Below are 20,158 nucleotides of genomic sequence, written 5' to 3'. Positions count from 1 at the left end.
CCCCCGAAGCATACTATACAAGTCCATAATGCACAAACTCAGAATTACGTTGAGCGTACTCCTAAGTAAACCTCGCGTACTCGTCCAACCACCTTTTCACTCCAATAAACCCTTAATTGGTTAAGACAAAGTGCCAAACTCTCAGATCTAATTCTATAAGACTACTTATCACATACATTTGGCAACTTTACGTGCCTGCATGGCAAAAAGGGACTCAAAAGCTCAATAAGGACTTAACAAAGGTCTTAATGCATGAGTGGAACAAAATACATCATAAAGCTTGCATTTTTATGAACCTTGGGACTCAATAGAGCTAAGATCTAGCACCCATTGCTTCTGGAGTAGATCAAAACTCCATCTTTATCACAAAAGACTCCAAAAAAGTACAAAATACTTCATGAACTAAATCTAACATATAAGATCATCAAGATAGAAACTTGATACCTCCAAAATGTAGATCAAAATGCAACAACCCTGGATTTAAAAGCTTCAAGCCATCGCACACTTCTCCAAGAAGTACTTTCTTCTTCCATGAACACCAAAAAGCATGAAATACCATCAAAACTTCAAAAACCTTTCAAATAGGGCCTAGGGTTTCAGTTCTAGGGTTTAGAGGGATGGAAGATGAAGATATTAGGGTTAGGTGATGAGATAAGGAGCTTAAATAGGGTCCAACACCCTAAAATAGGGTTTGGGTCTGACTAGAGTACGCCCAACGTACTCTTTAGAGCATCCGCAATCAAACTGTTAAGTACGCCTAGAATACACCAATGTACGCCCAGTGTACTGGGCTTTTCTCTAATACACCATGCGTACACTTGTGTACGCCCTGCGTACTCGGTTAAACCCTAAAACCACCAAACTTCTGAAGGCCATAACTTTGTCGTTATAAGTCCGTTTCTGACGATCCTTATATCCACGGAAAGGTAATGAGAAGCTCTACGCTTTTATCAACTCATAATTTCCTTAAAACTTCCCGAACTAAAACCCAATTTCCATAAAATCCCGAATTGACACTTTACATATATACCCCTTGGCTCTAAAATACCAACCGAACACCCTGATCATCTAAGTTACATTACCCACACCCAAATGAGTATAAATCTCTTTTTCCCCAAAGGCGCTAAGCCTGATAATAACCGACATTTGGGCCACCACCCCGATTTAGGAAATGATACGGAACAAGGTGTTACATTTGTAGAAGTTGATGAGAAGTGATGTTAAACAATTTTATGTGGCACATCAAGCTCAACACGATTTCCCATGAATGTTTGCTAACATTATTGTACGCATTGGTTGTGGGAGTGCATGGCGAGGTCAAGAGAAAATGACACATAATAAAACGTTTATCACGATCATGGGATTCGGAAAAAAATAGAGATGATAATGACTATTTGTATCATTTTACATAACATTGTAATAGAAGAAATGAGTATGGCTATCTGTATGTATAATCCAACAATATACTCCATCAGCATGCACAAATTGTAACTGGTAACCTACAATACTTTGCAAGATTTTTGCAAATACAAAATAGAGAAACATACAACAGTCTCTGTCAAGATTTGCTGAGCACATATACCAAACGTAACTTAACTATGACAATGAGGACGACTACGATGAGACTAACGACAACATCGAATAATAGTTTTATTTTGTAACGTTAAATTTTATTATTTTTATTGTCTTTTTAATTTTAATTATGTAATTTAAGTTTTTCAGTAATAGAATATTGTATTTTTATATATATATATAATTTAATTTTAATTATGTTAGTATTTATTTTTCTAGTTAATATAGACTTAATTATATAAATATTGTACTTAAACAATAAAAAATAAAATGATACACACAATATAAAGTAATGAGTATTTCCTAAAGTTTGTGGTGTGATAGTGAAGATGGTATATGATGAGATTAAAATATTTTTGGAGTGTTAATGTTGCGGATAATCTTTAAAATATTGTAAAATTTTCCAAAGTAGTCTAAGGGACTGTTTGGTAGGATCTGAAATTTTAAGATCTAAACTTTTAAGAGGTCTGAATTTTTAAGAGGGTCTGAATTTTTAAGATCTGAATTTTTAACATGATGTTTGGTTGGAACATCTGAATTGCTATGTTGAATTGTAAAAATGACCATTTTACCCTTCTGTATTATTTTTCAGTGAATTCAAATGCTTGTTTATATAAAAACGAAACAATTTCTTAATAATTATTAAAAAAAACATAAATATCATATAAAATCCAAATTGAACATACATCAAAATGAACACAAATCCAAATCAAACATAAATATTTTCAAATCCTAAAAATTATATTGAAATCCAAATAAAATCCTACAAGCACATCAGATTTTCAGCACATCAGCACATATGATATGAGCTGTGATTTTAGAAAAAAAAAATAGCATCAGATCAGATTTTTGTGTCCATACATTACCACATCAGATTTCAACATAAATACATCAAGAAAAGGTATTTCAGGAAAAAAATGACTAAAACAACCCTGATATTGCATTTTCCATCTCTGCTCAAAGGATATGTAATCAAAATTCCTCAATTCCAAATTGAAATCATCAATCTTTATGTCAATTTAGTGTCATTCTAAATCAAAACATGCTACCTGAAAACAATTTGAGTAAAATAGAACAATGGAGCAATTAGTGTGAACGACACATTTGACAGTGGAGATTTCAGCAAAAAAATCACCAAATGTCAGCAACAATTACAGATTCATTATCGATTTCAGCAAGAAAACATTGATTTCACCCTGAAATCGTCGATTTCATTGTATTTGGGGAGAGAAAAAAGGAAAAAGTAGAGAACGATACATACCTGAAGGCTGGTGTGCGACAATGGCGTCGTAGGTGTGGGAGGCTGGCACCAGAGATATAGGAGGATGGCACCGGAGATCCGAAAGGCAGCGATGGCATCGGCTGACGGAGTTGGAGCGTATGGCGGCAAAAGATTGCAGGTAATCGGAGTGTGTTGGGAGGGAAAAAGGGGTCGGCGAATGAAATAGAAAAGAGAAGAGGGAAGTCACATAGGGCAAAATAGGAACGCACGTCTCTTTTTCTTTTTTAGATACAATCCCATCTCTGAAATATTAAGAGGCTTTTGAAATATTAAGAGATAAAAAATAAGATGCTAACAAACGGACTGAATCTGAATTTTTAAGAGGATGCCTCTTAATTTGCCAATTAAGAGGCAAACAAACAACCCCTAACTTGTATAATAATGTAGGTTAGAAGGGCCGGTCCTGAGGATTCAAATGCCCATGACGAGTAGAAAAAAAAAAAATTTATCAGTTGTCATATATTAAAGATTTATTGCTATTAAAATGAAATACTTAGACTTTTCTTTGGAGGTGGTTAAGCAAACCCTCACACAATACAAGGCACTCACAAATATTTCGTAAGCAATTGGTTACATATAACAAATAACATGACAAGCTTTTTTGGGTAATTTTAGAGTCCAAAATCCATTTTTTTTTAAGTTTTGTCCCATTCACACCAGATAACTGTTATTTTATGTTATATCATTGACTATGATGGGGGCCTAAAAAAAGTAACCAACAATATAGTAGCAATGTTCTCATTGACTAAAAAGCACATACCACCATGTAAAAGCAATAGCTTAAGCATCTGTAATGCGCCTCTTTTTTGCAGCATAGTGAAGAGTAGAATGACTATTGAAATTACGATTAGTGAGAGAAATTACCATGGCCAACTGACAGACCAAATAAAATACCTTCTTTATCATGCTTCAGGGAGTAAACCAACACACCTATATAATAGTAGTTCACAATGACACCTAATTCCATCAAGGTTTTAGCTACATTATTAGGTTGGAAGCCAATATGAGAGGAGTCTTTCCTTCCTTGTCTTTCACTGCACTCTTTCCTTCCTTGTCTTTCACTGCATTAAAAACAACGGATTTCGTCACTAATACTTGTGTGGGTACCATATATATAGAAAATAAAACTAGTCTCAATTTGCCCAAAATCCATATGACCGTCCATATGACCGTATCCATGTCAATTAGAGAGAACTAGAACACTAGAATCTGATAACATTCTGATTTCTAAATTCCGATCTAATAACATAAATACATCATCATACATGAATGATCGAGTAGACGATTACATGATTAGCAAGGCTGTAGTATACAGGAGTGGACGAATGAGGATCATGGATCGAGTGATTTCCTGCTTCCTTATCGATTAGACTACCTCGAAGCTGAATAATCGTTGTCTTCTGTTGTCTTCGTATCGACCGATTAGAGGATTGGGCTGTTGATTATATCTATAATACATTATAAAATAAATCTAATTATTTCTAAAAATAGATTGAATATAATAATATTTTTTTAAGACGTACAAATTATTAAGCTAACAGTACAAATAACCAACAATAAAATAATATTATTTTTCAAATAGTCCAAATTTTTAGGCTGAAATTACACAATGACTTCCTTATCTTTTGTTGGCTTTTAACCGTAGGTGTAATCCCACGTTCAACTTATATCTCGGCAATAATTATTCTATTCTGGCCACCTTTCCCGGCGCTGAACTTTTCTAATTTTCTCTTACTTCAAATGTTGATCGAATGTAGGTAAGATTACAGTTCTTCAATAAAGCTCAGGACCCTAGATGCCATCGTCGAACTACCACTTCATTGCACCTAAATGACCTGATGCTTTCCCCCACCACCAGTGCACCACCACTGTGTCTCCGCCATCGCACCATTTTCCAGCACTCTACCAACTTACCAAGTCCCTCCATCTCCATTCGCTTCCAAAACCCTAGCCGTATATCAATCAATTCCATGTTTTGGACCTGGTATGTTTAATCCATTTTCTGTTCTGGAAGGCGTATATGGTGTAAACGAAATAGAAGGCTTTTGATTTTTATCCTTCAGTATGTGGCTCTTGATTCTTATCCTTTTTTTTTCTGAATATTGTTGATTTCTTGGGTTTTTCTGATTTATCTTTTTCTGATTAAGGTGTTTTTGGTTTTCCGTATTTGGCTTTCAAATTTCTTGATGTTTTACGTTTTAGCTCTCTCTGATTTTAGGTTTATTAATATTTTCGTATTTTTCTTTCAGATTTCATCATGGCGGTGTAGGGTTTTGTTCTACAAAGATGGATATACCCCAGTAGCCAATGAGAAGATACACAGGGGTTTGTTAATTTAATTATAATTTGCAAGTTGATTTTGTGCAATGATTTCCTCCTAAAGTCATTTGCTTATTATATATTTTTAACTTTAACATATTTGTGGAGCTATTATTACATTTCAGAACAGAGAAAACAGAGATGAAATTCAAAGTTCGACATGATTATAGATCCAGAAACCACCAGCATCGATTTACCACAAAGTAGTTTCTTTTTGAATTTTGTAGACAAGAATCTCGAACCTCTCTCTTCTCTTCTACTCTGCACAAATCTATTGTCTTCTATGATATTTGGTTTCTAAGTACTTGGAGAGATCTGATACACAATTTTGTGTTAAATAAGTTGTTAAGGGTTTAATATTTCTCTACGTCTATTAAGGATAATACTTCACTGTCTCTTAGAAAATGAGTTTAGTTATAGTATTTTAAATTGTTTGTTAAGAAATTTTAAGCCTTTATTTCTGTGTTGTCATTAAAGGAAGATCTGAATCCACTTCGCCTCTATATCCTGCTCCTCCACCAGCCTTCAGTCATGGAGCAGTCTAAGTCGATGAGGAGAAAGGAACTTCGACCATACATGGCAAGCTTAAAAAACTGGTAGAGTTTCTTTTTTCTTTTATTTTGGATTCCATATTTTCTAATTTTTTTTAGTGTTTTTTTTATTATATGTTGATAAAAGGAGTTCAAAAGTCTTGAACTATGATTTTTTATTTCCCACAATCTATGAGATTCTGAAATGATTATGTGGGTATTCGTTCTAAAGTGTTCCTAAAATGATTCTTTAATCCATTGTTAGTTAAAAATTCAGGTAATAGTTTAGGTTTTTTTTTTCTAGCTTCATCTATTTTAGAAAAATAATCACAAATAGTCTGGGTTTTTCATTAATAATAAAGAGTATTTTTGGGCATTCATGTTTGATATGGGATATGTTATATTGGGCGTCAAAAGTGTATGTTGGACTAATAGCATTTGACTCATTTCTTCGGCTCTTATGACTATTGTGCAGTAAGAATCTCTATTTATAGGTAATGGAGGTGGAGTGTAAACAAAAGAGAATGTTCAAGCTAATATAAAGTCAACTCAAGTCTTGGAATATATGAACTCTGGTGCTTATACATGTCTATTGAGATCTGCTACATTAATTTACTTATTGCATTATTCGACTGTTCATGACTCAACTCATCTGATTCATTGGGATTCCTTGTGAATGTCGCTTATGTATTCCCTGTTTGTTTTCATATTTTCATTTTCTTACAATACATCCTTTTTAAGCAATATACTTCAAAAGTGGTAGGATATAACATTACAAACTTTCAAGGCCTTATGTATAAACAATGCTAGAATGACCAAACAGCTTGTAAATGCTACATGCAATTATTTTATAAAATTTTGAATTGGCTGTTTTTTTTTAATTCTAAAATTGTATTTTTTTTCTTTAAATCCCGATCAGTGTACTTTTGGACCAATGCACACTGCACACAATTTGCGTGTGTATAAAAGTGCAAACATATCCATGGTAAATGGATTCCAAAAGCATAAATTGTATTCGTTGTTGCTTTTTGACATGTTTTCGTTCATACATGTTTATCATAATGAATAAATGGTAAATAACCTTTTGTTTTTTAAACTTCTTTCACTTTCAAGACTAAACTAAAACTCAATTATATTTTTAAACTTATTTACTTAACATGACACTCAATAGCAAGCCATCATTTTAAAAAAATGTACAAATAAATATGTAAAAAAAGATGAAGTTGTCAAGTTATAACATAAAAGTTGTTAAAGTCATATTCTAAGGTAGTGTTTGTTTTTTTCCTGCAGATCTGTGTGACCACTTCTGTCTGCGCCACGCAGACCACGCCGTGCAGACATAAACCCTCAAAGACAGTTTGTTTTTTGGAAGTCTGCAGACTATGCCGCGCAGACATAGACCCTCAAAAACAGTTTGTTTTTTGGAAGTCTGCACACTACGCCGCTTAGACATAGACCCTCATAGACAGTTTGTTTTTTGGAAGTCAAGTCTGCACCTGGTCTTCTTGACACAGACATTGACCAATGTCTTCTAAGGTAGTCTTTTAAAACTAAACAAAAAACACACGCTTTTTTTTTCTTTTCTCTCAGCGCCTCCAACATCTACCAACGCCTCCCTCCACCGGTCTTCTTCAACCTCGGGTCTCCTCCTCGTGCCGCCGCTTTCCAGACCAGAACCGCCACCACCAGACGCACTTCGAAGTAGCACTAGATTTTCCTTTGAAAACGAAAACAGGTTTGCTCCATTGTTTCTGATTTTTTTTTCTTGTTCTAATATGAAATTGATTGTTATTCTTGCTGGAAAACTCTCTATTAGCTTTTGGATCTTGGTGGAAAACCGAAAACATTGCTGAAATTAGTCTTTCTTACTTCAATTTCTTATTGAATGTTGCTGAAAGTCAACATATTTTTGATGTATCTTGCTGGAACCCCATAACATTGTTGATGTCAGGTTTGGGTAAATGGCTTCTACAATCAGATTAGGTTATGAAATCAGATTAGGTTCTTGTTTTGGATTTTTTTTTTTTTGTGCTGAAATCATTTTGGTTTTCTAAAATCACATAAACATTGCCCACCAAGTGTTTGATAAAATGTCTAATAGGGACATTGCATCTTGGAAGACATAGTTTTATTTTTTATAGTTCAATTTAACATAATGGAGACTCAAATTTACAACTTTTGCAGGTAAACGACACCAATTATGTTGAGAAAGATGGAAATTTGATTAAGATGACAATGCTGTCAATGGTGGCAATAGTTGGTGTGTGTGACTTTCATGTTCAAGAGTTCACCTCAGGTTATGAATGGTTATGATTGGAAAATTTATGTGTAATGTGTATATATTTGTATTGATGTCATTCCATATGATTCCATATCAATTTAAAGCATTTGGAATAAAAGGAGATGTGTTTCATGTAAGATATTTTTTTAACGATATTATTTTTGTTTATCTTGCAAAGACAATGATATATTTTTATTCAATAGATTTGAAAGCGATTTTTTAATATTAAAATCTAACTATATGATTATAGATTAAATGAACTAGAATAAAAATTTGAAAAACTTCTAAGTCTAAGAAATCTATTTATTTAAACTTTATTTTATTTTAGCAGTCTGCAGACTTTAAAAAACAAATAGTCTTTTTCTTGCAGACTGCAGACATTTGTTCCACCTCTTCTTCTGCAGATGTCTGCAGATATGGTCCGTAGACTGCAGACTTTTTACATCTTAAAAAACAAACAGCACCTACATAACCATATGAAATCTATCGGAAGAAAATAAATAATCCTTAATGTATTTATGATATACTTTTAGAAACTAATCATTGCTTTTGTATACATGACCAATAGTACCATACTAACTTAAATGAAATCCCATAAATACAAAACCGTCCAATTGAATTGGCCAAGAAACTAATACAAAATGCATATTTTTTTTGTAACAATGTTCTTTCATTGCCATTTTTAATGACATGTTTCCGAAAATAAACTATTTTCATAAGGGAAACTATTTAATCGATCGCCCACTACCGGATAGAAACTAATCGTGGAAATGAAACTATTCACCATCCATTTAAAACTAAACCACTTGTAGTATTCACCGTCCACCAAAAAAATACTAATTGATGTTGCATTGTTTGTGCTCATATTTTCATTGCTTCCTATTGAAACGTTATTCGTCCGAAATGAAATATAAAGGGTTTGCGACGTTACTTGTCTTATTTGTGTAAATTCCACTTATGGCTCCTATTGAGTTTGGTATAAATTCCACTTGGTTATAACAACTCATTTCAAGGGTTATTTCAACACATTTTTCTTCGGTTCCAAATAACGGTTACAATGAGGTGTATAATAACTTAAAACAAACTATTTTCCGAAAACAAAAAAACTGTAAATTGAAACAAACGAAGATAAATTATTTTTCTGATACGGTTTAAGTTCTTTGTAATATGAAATACTTCTAAAATAAATTATTCACCAAAAGAAAACTTATCACTGAAAAAAAAAACATATTCACTGTCACCAAAGGGAAACAAATCACCAAAAGGAAACTATTTGCTGATCAAACAAGTTAACACTTAATGGTTTTTTCACATACAAATACACACAAATAAATATTGGATACAAATGCTTAATGATTTTATGGGTTGATTTGATAGTCTCAAGGAAACTATTCACTTAACGGAGAAGAGTGAGGGTAGCAACGTATTCCATAAGAGTATAAATTATATGGATAAAATGATCGTTTTTAATTAATGGAGAAGAGTAAGGGTAGGTACAAAATTGTATAAGAATATAAAATTATATGGATAAAATGATCATTTTAATTAGTGGAGAAGATCGGAAGACTAAGGGTAGGTACCATTGTACCAAATACTAAAGGGCTTCTAGCCCAGTGGTATCCGGTGTTGCTTTCTCTCCTTGAGATCGAGGGTTCGAGTCCCATTGTGAACATAGGTAGAATAATTTAGGAGTAGTTTAGTATATATTTGTATTTGTCTTAAAAAAAAAAAAAAAAAAAAAAAAAATTGTACCAAATTACATAAGAATATAAAATTATATGGATAAAATAAAATAAGCACATGGGGGTGTTTAATTGCACGAGCCGTAGACGCGTAGACCATAAAACTTTAAGTGATAAACTACTTGGACAATTTGTGTAATTTAATCCCAGTAAATTTATTTTGCAAGTTAAAGGCATTTGATTAATCTATCAATATTTCCTGATGTTCAAACCTTCAAAAAGTAGTTTTATACTTCCAAAATTCATTACCCTCGTAATTAATATGTAGTCAGTACGATGAACACCATGAAGTTTTTGACTTTTAGTCAAACTCAGACATTCCACAATTATTTTGACTTTTTTATCCTCAAATCAAAACGTTGCTCACTGACTTCCATAAGCATCATATACGATTTACGAAGCATGGTTAGATTTAGATCGGATGTAACTCTAGGTTTGGCTCAAAATTCAACCATTTTTCGTTTGATGATTTTAACCCTAATCAAGGCATGTTACAACTTTAATAAATTCATACAGTGTATCATTACGTTCAGATCTGTACAAGAATCTTTCACGTAGTTTGACTTTGTGGAAAAATCAACTGTGTGTGGTTCTTTGAAACTTCATCCCATTTAAACACACTTAAATATACTGAATTCTTATACTTCCTTACTAATTACTAACTGAATTTGCTTATGCTCTTTCTCTCTATCTCTATGTTTGACGAGATTAGGAGAAAAGGAAACGAAGCTTTAGAAACTTCGGAGAAACACGACATATGGGAAAGATACATCAACGAAACACACACTAGAACAGCTTCAATCAAGATTACAACATGAATTTCTGATCAAGAAGTTACAGTAATCTAATTTCTGTTACCATGAATCAAACCTCCGGCGGACGGCGGCGCCTTAGTAGTGGTTCCATCAAGAACTTTCAGATGTTCAGCAGCTGAAGTAGATTGATGAGGATTGACAGCATTATGGGAAGGAGGGTTAGCAGCGAGATCTTGTATTTCGAGGTTTTGGATCAAAGACGGAGGTCTTGGAGCCACATGTTGAAACGACAGTGGTTTGTCGTTGATATTATCGGAACCACCACGGTTTTGGCCGTCTTCTACCTGAGAAGGCACAAGCTTCCTAACCCCTGAACGCGATGGTGCTCGAGACATCGGAGGAAGAGATGTTGAATTGCCGATTGTGGTTCCAAAGAGGGCTACTTATTATAGGAGGAGAGGAATACATACAAAATTACAAATCTACGTATTATGACGACCCATATGATGACGTAAGACGTTGCTTCTTACCTCTTTCCTATGGAAAACGCGTATTGCCAAAATTTAGAAAAATATAGTAATATACCACCAAAAGGTCAATGAATATATTAAAAAAAATGTTATATGTTTTTGAATGCTCAGATAAAAGATCTATTTAATAAAATTATGAAACGATGTATAACCCTTAGTTTATTTCCTCACCCTTCCAACTTCTTTCCACTTTCGGTACTTCCATTTCACAAAAGCAACAATCTTTTTTTTTTTCTTCTTCTTCTCGCTTTTAAGTCCCTACAATAACAGACTATACAACAACGATTAATTTCTACTTATTTCTAATACAAGATTGAAATTTGATTATTATCTTCAACAACTTGGAAAACTTTTTGTATGTCCATTTTGCAATTCACCTTAGTCACTTTCTTCTCAACAGTAGAGTTCAATTGGTGAATTTTAACAACTCCAATGCAAAACTACATACTAAAATCTCACTGCAATAATAATCAAGAGTTTCTTATTAAGAAATCAATACTTAACTTGTTAATTGAATTAACAATGACTAATTTAATTTTACAAAAACTATATATACAACTGATTTAACAAACAACTTCACACATATACACTCTAATACATTGGCCGAAACTCAAGGCCACATACAATAAGGCCAGACAAAGTTCCTTCATAACTAATTAACTTCAAATTCACACGAAAACAATCATTTTTTGTGAGTTCGTGATTTAAGTTGAATTTCCAGATCTTAACCTCCATCCATCCATCTGCTCTCTGTTCTGGAGCTTGATTGGTATCATGTAAATTCCATGGGGCTGGGGATCTAAAATAAACAATTCCAACCTCTTTGTTGTTCCTATGGAGTAGATTCCGTACTTTCACAGGACAATGCAGCCCATGGCATTTCTCTGAAAGCTTGAAGACAAGGTGACATGCATACTCTGTATCTCGTGATAACATTTCACTTTTAATGGTGCGATTGATACAAAATACTTGTTGTGGTAGAAGCTCAATCACCTCTGCAAATCTGCATGTACATACATATATCATGTGATTGCATACTTATTAGATGAAGCTTTTTTCTTTTTTGGGGGTATTGTACGATTCAATACACAAGAAGTTATGAAATCTGCTTAAATTTGAGAAAGTTTCAGATACATGGGGAATATACAAGGAAATCTTTCATGGTTATAATTAGTTCCAATAGCAAACCTGGTTTGAGTTGATGGTTTTGTTTTGAAAAGCTTAACATCAGAATATTTGTAAACAGCCGCCTTTGCTGAAAGCATAAGATGTTTCTTTCCGTTCACTTCGTTGAGCAAAAACAACTGTTCATCATAGGTTCAGACAGAATTTATCACAAAACCACAAGGAGATTTTCGTCCTATAGATAACTTTTGTTAGTAGTAAAAAAAATTACCTTTTCACCATTGTCTCCATTTTCGGATCCCTTATATATTTCTTCAGGGTTCATTGGCAGTTGTTGCATGATGCGATCCATGTTTGAGTCTGATTTCAATACTTGTCGGACTTCCTTTATCTCATTGATTTCTTCATTTTTCACCTGTATAAAGATTGTAAAAAAGAATGTGATAATGTTGTCCATGAATCCTTCTCTGTTCCAAAATATATAAACAAAGAATCTAGAATATATGGGAACCAAAGAGTAATTTCAAACTTGCATTTTCAATGGGTCGAAATTCAATGCCTTCAGCATAAATGGTACTATCTTGACAGTGGTATCGTGAAAGGCTCTCTAATACAAACTTAAAATCGATATTTTCCTTGTCATTCAAGAATCTGCACAGCTCAATCATCATCCAATCGTTGTCTCTCCATTTTGCAAAATATGCATGTGAGGTTTTTCTCCCATTTTTATACTTGAGGTTCACATACAAAGGTTTACTTGAAACTTTTCTTGGGTCACAAAACTTGAAGACTAAATAAACCCCATAAATGACATCTGGAGATAAAAGTTGAGTTCTTGTCTTGATTTTGATCTTTAGATTTGAAATATCTAACATCTCTGCTACTACTTCAAACCTGCACATGTAGAAGTGGATACAAAATTTAAACTCTATTCCCCTGCAAACACACTTTGATTTACTTTTGAATTTAATACTTTTTTCCGCCCAAAATAAATGAATAATTCCGAATTTTGGTACATGAGTTTAAAAATCTAATTACTTTTTATTCTATCGTCAAACATTCAAATTATTGAAGCTGCCAAACCCCACATTGAACTATACAATTTCTCTATTTTCTTATCAATATGTGGTTTTGATATTTAAGTCGTCAAACACCGCAGCGGATGATTTGTGAATTGTCAGGTTAGACAATCTACTAGTTATTGTGGTATGATTATAAACTAGAAGTCTGGAATGAACAACCAAGAATTGATAAGCCATGGTTGCCCTAATGGGAAGATGGATAACTCTTTTAAAAAAAAAAATCTTGGATCAAGATTTCGATGGTAATGATGGTCACTCATTCCACCAAAATTATATATGATATGACACTAGTGGGGTTGAACTTTTAAAAAAGGTTTAAGGTATGTAACTGAAAAAGAAAAAAACTTACTTATTCCAAATATGTTGCCAAGAGTCATCAGCCAACATGTAACACAAACTTGTAAGTTGTAACAGATTACATGATTTCGTATGAATGGAACAAAATGAAAATTTTAGTGGTGAAACATCAACTTTTGAGGTACCTAATGAAATATTTTGTCAAACTTTGTTACTTTTTAATGTTATTCCCTTTTATTAAACAATTTTTGTACTTTCATCCATGTCTGCTAGCATTTTGCCAAAGGCCTCTTGGTAACAAGTGAAAATGCTACTTAAAGGCATTGTAGAAACATAGTTCGTTATCTAGAATCCCAAATACAAAGATGCATGTTTCCATTCACATATAAAAACACATAGACAGAGAAAAGAGTGGGACCTTGATTCCGGAACAAATCGCCATTTATGCAGACAATGGTTTATGTATGAAAATCTTTTTGCTGATATCATTACATTTCTTTCTCCATTACCACCTAGTGAAAACAACTGATATACAAAACAACCAAATTAAACCCAATTTTTGTTATGTGTAAATGCATGTATGGTTTAGGACTACCCCTCAGGATGCTTGTTTTACATCTCAAGATAATGATGTAAACAAAATAGATTCACTTAGACCAAAAGAGTTGATAAATAACACAATTCTATAAAAACTGAGTTTTGTAAGAGTGCAGATTTTTAGTTTCGCATTACAACCTGTTGTGGTCAATAATGAGCTAGAGTACTCAAGTTCTAAAGTTGGAGGAGTTTATGAAGTTCAAGATATGTTCAAGTGAAAAACATAAGTGAAATTATGGAAACCAGCAGTTAATTGAAAAGGTCTATCAGTTTTTTTTTTTTTTATAAATTTTGGATAACAGAAGATGCAAGAAATATAGAAAACACAAGATGACTATGATATATGAGAAGGAGCTAACTACCACTTTGGCTTCTTGAACAAGGATTCCTTTGGAGAACATGTGGTAGAGGTCTTTCCTCTTTTCAGTAGAGTAGGTCTCAGAGATTATTTCTTTATAGTCATTAGGCAATTTGGGCTCCCATATTTCACAATCCTCCTGTGTGTAAGTTAAACAATAAAAACCACGTTTTAATTGATGCACAGCACACTTGATTATTTGCATTTTACTTTCAAAAATAAGTTTAACAAAATCCGGTTTTAGAAAGATATTATCCTCCTTATTTATTTAAAAGAACTTTTTCTTTCATAATTATCACAAAAACCATTATTTAAAATTTTCAAAGATCGCACAAACTTTTCCTTTAGTTATGTCTAGGTAACTTCTTTTTGCATATGTGACATATGTTAATTAAAATAAAGAGATATTATTTAATGTATGAAAACTTACTTGGAATTCCAATGCCTTTTTAAGTTGCACTAGGACCTGACCTGTTGTTGGTCGTTCTTCTCTTTTACGATGTAAGCACTGGTAGGCAATTGCTTGAAATGTAGTCAAAGATTCTGGCACAGCTTGTTCCTTTATACCTTTAAACACCATCTCATCAAGTTTTCCTTCTTCATAGTGGCGTTTAAACAAAGGGGTTAGGGTTTGACCGCCAGTGTTCTTTTCAATAATCAATCTCCCAAACAAGATCTCAACTAAAACCACACCGAACGTGTATATATCAGATTCTTTCGTTAAGAAACCCAATTCCACATACAGTGGGTCAGCATAGCCGAATGTGCCTATAGGATTGTCAATGACAAAGTCCATATCTTTATTTGTTGGACTTATTAAGGAAAGGCCAAAATCAAAGATTTTTGCTTTCCAATCATCAGTTAGTAGAATGTTGGCGCTTTTAATGTCTCTATGGATCACCACATCTTGTGTTAGACTACCTCCATGAAGGAAATCCAAACCACGTGCAATATCAATGCATATCTCAAGCCGTTTCCTCCACGTAAGATCGTAGTCGTTCAAGTGTGTATCGAGACTTCCTCTAGACGCGTACTCATAAACAATGATTCTTTCATCCATTTCAGTGCAATAACCTACAAGACCGATGATGTTCTCGTGTTTATACTCGGTAAGAATCTCAAGCTCCATTAAAAATTCAGGTTCTCCCTGACCATACATCCCGTGCACCCGCTTTGCAGCAATGGTATTACATCCATTAGCATGTGTAATTTCTCCTCTGTATACATGCCCAAATCCTCCTTTTCCAATAAGATTGTTATCACTGAAGTTTTGAGTGGCCGATTCTATATCCTCAAGTGAAAATTGAAGATGGTCCTTTGGATTTACCTGTGGATAATTAAACAATTGATTTCAAATTTTAACTTCATAACTAGTTTTCCTATGAATTATTAAACACTCGAATTAACTTGGTAACTAAGAACGCTGAAACTCAAATCTAAATTTCAGTTGTACTACAAGTCCCCAGCAAGTTCATGCCAACTTTTTTAAAACAAAATGGAAACCGTATAATCATGTTAAAAAATGAAACATATTTTGAAATTAAAGAAACTAAAATATATTCATATATAGATATAGTAATACTCAACATCAAAATTACAATGTTTCACTACAAGTAGCCAACCAAATGCCACAACAATTCGTATTCTTTTAGATTAGATACACACACACACACACGTCAGCACTGTATTGTTATGCATATCTGTACACGCGGGCTTATACAAAATATTTATTATAGGATTAAACGAGACAAAAAGAGTATGACAGTTTCTCAATCTTTTAACAACATGCAGCTTAAAAAGAATCCACTAAATATTATTGAAATTTTCAAACAGCTTGCTTGACATGTATTTTATTATAATCTTTTCTGACAATAGATCTATAATTTGACAAACTAATAGATACCCTTGTTTGAAATTATGAGTTATAAAAGAAATGTGTAACATGGTAAATATAAAACTAAAGTGTCTGTTATATAATCTATAAATCATAAATCATAAATCCAGCATTGTTATAAAATTATAACTAAAAAAGTTATCGTCATAAATATTGGCTTACTAGAAAAGATAACGCTTCCTCAAGTTTCTTGATTACGGCTACCGCTGTCGGGCGCCCAGCTTGAGATTCTGCCACACATTGATACGCAATTTTTGAAAATGCATCCAAGGAATCTTTGTGAGGTCCTCTATTTCGAGTGAAAAGGCCTTCATGAGTTTCTTCCACTAACCTAGGATCTACCATTTCCCTTATTGTTCCCTCAATGAAGCGTCGCCGTGCAGCATGTACAATCCCATTGCTATTTTCCTCGGTGTACATTTTATCATTGGCAAACCTCCCAGACAACATCTCAAATAATACAACTCCAAAAGAGTAGATATCTGATTCATTTTTCAACTTACCCGTTTTAATGTATTCTGGATCCGAATACAGTTCTGTGCCCGCAAGAGTCTGTGTATATAGAGTCTTGTTCAACTCTTGATTCTCAGGGCGGAATCTAGAGAGTCCAAAATCAGCAATCTTCGCTTCCAAATTATCACCTAACAAAATGTTATAGCTTTTTATGTCACGGTGTATTATCCTTCGGTCGTCCTCTATCTTGGTGTGAAGGTAATTCAATCCACATGCAATATCAATGCAGATCTTTATACGTTGCACCCAACTAAGATTAGTCAAGTTAGCGGTGCTTCCTAGATAATCATCAAGGCTTCCATTAGAAGCATGCTCATAGACAAGTATCATTTGACCACCTTCCTCACAAAAGCCAAGAAGAGACACTATGTTGGGATGCTTACAACTAGCAAGCATTTCAACTTCTGCAAGGAAACCTTCTTCTCCTTGCTTGTCTTCTCTAATCATTATGTGTTTTATAGCTACAGTGCTGCGTTTCTTGGGAAATTTACCTTTATTCTTCTCTTCTAATGAAAAGAACTTTTTGCTATCAAAATGGTCAAGTTCTGCTTTGTACACCTCACCATATGCGCCTGACCCAATGAGGTATGCTTTGTCAAAATTCTTGGTGGCCTTCTCTATATCAGTGAGTGGGATCTCCAAGTGCCTGAATTTTTTCAACTGCAGCATTGGACTTATATTAAAAAGGGTGTGTTGCAGCCTATCTAGGCTAGTAAGAATGAGAATGAAGTTTTAACAAAACGTGTGTGTTGGTACTTTCTTATCTGCCTTTAAAATGGTGTAGAAAATAACCTCAAAGCGAAAGAAATTAATTACCTTCAAGTGATTGGCCGACGTATCTTCAACTTCCGTGTGTTCCTCTAGATTCAACTGCAATGAATTCAATGGGAAATAACAAGATTAGCATGTAACTTAATATAATAAACAGATGAAAGAAAACAAAATATAAGGGGTAAAGGGAAAGAAAAAAGTTGGTCTTACAGTTTCATCGTGTTTCCGTTGAAAATCCAAGGCTTTCTCAAGTCTTATGATAATTTGATGTATATCTGGGCGTGTTGATCGTTGCTCCTTTATGCAGCAATATGCTATTTCCGAGAAAAGGTGGAATGATTGTGGGTCCATTTGTTTCCGTAGATCTGGATCAATCATATCATCTAGTTTTCTTTCATCATAGTGGAATCTGGCCAGTGGAGCTAATAATTCGTCTTTTGGAATATGCAAGTGCCCAAATCTCTTTTCATAGTCCAACATCGCAAATGGAGAAATGGTAAACATGGACATGCCTAGGGGATTTAGTCCAGGAGATTGTTTAACTTGTTTCTTCGTACAACAGCTGTTAACTGTTGTTGTTGACGACAGCACCTGCATTTCATTTGATAAGCCACTGAATGCTGTTATTGTTGATAAGATGTTGAATGATGGAGGATCCTTTTGTTCGTTTATATGGGGATCTACCATCTCATCTAGTTTTCTCTCACTGGAATGCTGTTTGGCCAATTGAGGTGATCGACCCTCATGGTTAAGGATCTCATGCAAACTTCCCACGAAATCCTCTGTGGGATGTTGTTGGGACAACTGATCTGAACACATCTTAGGAATGTATGCCCTCCTCCCACAGAGGACTTCAAATAATACAACTCCAAACGAGTACACGTCTGACTTGTGAGTTACACCCCCAAGCTTCTCACATCTTGGGTCTATATACCCTATCGTGCCACCAACAGGATCAAAGAGAACTCCATGTCTTCGAGCTTTTGTATTTTTCATGGAAAGTTCAAAACCATATAGCTTGGGTTTCCAGTTGTCATCAAGTAAAATCTTGGAGCTCTTGATATTACGATGTATGACGCTATAATCGCGTCCCTCATCGTAATGGATGTACTTCAATGCACAAGCAACGCCAACACATATCTCCAATCTTCGCATCCATGTGAGGGCCGGGTCTCGTAGATATTTGTCGAGACTTCCATGGGTCTCATGCTTGTTTATGATGATCTTCTCGCCCTTCTCATCACAATACCCAATGATAGACACCAGATTGTCATGATTGAGTGTAGAAAGCATCGATACCTCCATCCAAAACTCTTTGTTTCCTTGCTTTTTCGCCTGATCTAACCTCCGTGCAACAATCTCGATCCATTGACTAGATCGCAAGAGTTGTCCTCTATAAGCCGATCCAAATCCACCTCGTCTGATGAGATTTTCATCAGAAAAGTTGTTGGTGGCGGATAATATCTCTTCAAGTGGGATTTGTAAGTGAGCAAACTGATTGTAAGTCGATGAAGACGACATGATGTTTGTATTTATCAAGTTAAAACCACAGGAAAAGATGTAGAACGGAAGACGATATGTTCAAGGGATATATACATATAACGTCAGCCTATTTCCGTCTCTATTTCTCCATGATACCATTTGTACAGAAATTTTCCATGTAATTAGCCTTTCATAGTTTAGCATTCGCCATTCATGTACATCATTCATAATACAAATCACGATTCCATACCAAATATCAGAGCCCTAGTCACGATACCGGAACTGCAGCGGCAATCGCCGGCCGGAATCTCGTTTTGCGGGAACCCTAGCCAGAATCTTGCTCTGTTCCAGATCGTCACCCGTGCCTCTGTTCCAGAAAACGTCGACCTCCCCTGCCTGAATCTCGTCCGAATCCACTATAACCCTAGATACCGCCAGAGATCTACGACCAAGCTCAGACCTTCTCCATCTCAGGCATACCCAAACCCTCCAACCTGTTGCGACTCTTGTCCTCTCCGTCCGCCGCCATCCTTACTCTAGAAATCTTTCACTCAAAACCCTCTTGAAACCTCGAAGACTCCACGATCATCGGAACTTTCCAGCTCCGCCGTCCCTCTGGTCACCCCAATGGTAAGATCCGGTTGAATTTTGCTCTCCGTGAACTCTACAATATCAGAACTTCTCAGACCAACGCTGCTGTCGCCGACGGTCCAGCACACTCTGACCAACGCTGCTGGCGTACGTCAAATCGCTGCCTTTCCGTTTACAGGCATTGACGTTTTTTCTTCTTCGACTTTTAAACAAAAGAAATTTGTATAGGACTTGGCTGTTTACTGACTAGTAATAAGCTAGTAAGCTGCGACTGAATTAGATTCGACTAAAACCAGATTATGGAAATAACATTTTTACCTTTTTTGTCTTTTTTTAGTGGCATGAAAAAAGAACACATTGTCAGTCTAAACATATATGGGCCAGGGGAAAAAAGAAAAAAAAAGGCCCCTCGCAAATATAATAAAGATCAAAAAAAA

The 20,158-nt window shown here is 34.6% G+C and overlaps 2 protein-coding genes across 5 annotated transcripts in view; one reads left to right on the top strand and one right to left on the bottom strand.

Annotated features, from left to right (window-relative positions):
- The window catches only part of LOC145148986 (putative receptor-like protein kinase At2g23200), a 41,240-nt gene extending 33,088 nt beyond the window's left edge, over window positions 1–8,152 (top strand). The window contains exons 3-7 of one of the 4 annotated variants that reach the window (XR_013729857.1): window positions 5,104–5,179; window positions 5,651–5,769; window positions 6,179–6,278; window positions 6,994–7,438; window positions 7,888–8,152. Coding sequence is in view for 1 of the 4 variants with exons in the window: in XM_079075186.1 (XP_078931312.1) it covers window positions 5,104–5,179; window positions 5,651–5,718 (144 nt within the window). In the remaining 3 variants the exon portion in view is untranslated. Of the gene's footprint in view, window positions 1–4,549; window positions 4,917–5,103; window positions 6,430–6,993; window positions 7,439–7,887 lie in introns of those variants that run through there. The other 3 variants (XR_013729851.1, XR_013729899.1, XM_079075186.1) reach the window with 3 other exon arrangements.
- A 3,326-nt stretch (window positions 8,153–11,478) lies between these two features.
- Window positions 11,479–19,953, bottom strand: LOC145148970 (uncharacterized). The gene is made up of 10 exons (XM_079075184.1): window positions 17,859–19,953; window positions 17,694–17,747; window positions 16,527–17,537; window positions 14,901–15,797; window positions 14,475–14,609; window positions 13,934–14,040; window positions 12,670–13,030; window positions 12,408–12,551; window positions 12,200–12,315; window positions 11,479–12,014 (listed from the first exon to the last, which is right to left on the bottom strand). The coding sequence occupies exons 1-10, from the start codon at window positions 19,167–19,169 to the stop codon at window positions 11,603–11,605; spliced, it is 4,548 nt and encodes a 1,515-aa protein (XP_078931310.1). The 5' UTR covers window positions 19,170–19,953; the 3' UTR covers window positions 11,479–11,602.
- Window positions 19,954–20,158: the final 205 nt, after the last annotated feature.

The sequence above is a fragment of the Lactuca virosa genome, chromosome 1 (assembly GCF_052849685.1).
Source record: "Lactuca virosa cultivar CGN04683 chromosome 1, Lactuca_virosa_CGN04683_v6, whole genome shotgun sequence".
Taxonomy (NCBI): domain Eukaryota; kingdom Viridiplantae; phylum Streptophyta; class Magnoliopsida; order Asterales; family Asteraceae; genus Lactuca; species Lactuca virosa.
Note: the sequence above shows the minus strand (reverse complement) of the source record. Positions and strands in the feature narration are given on the sequence as shown.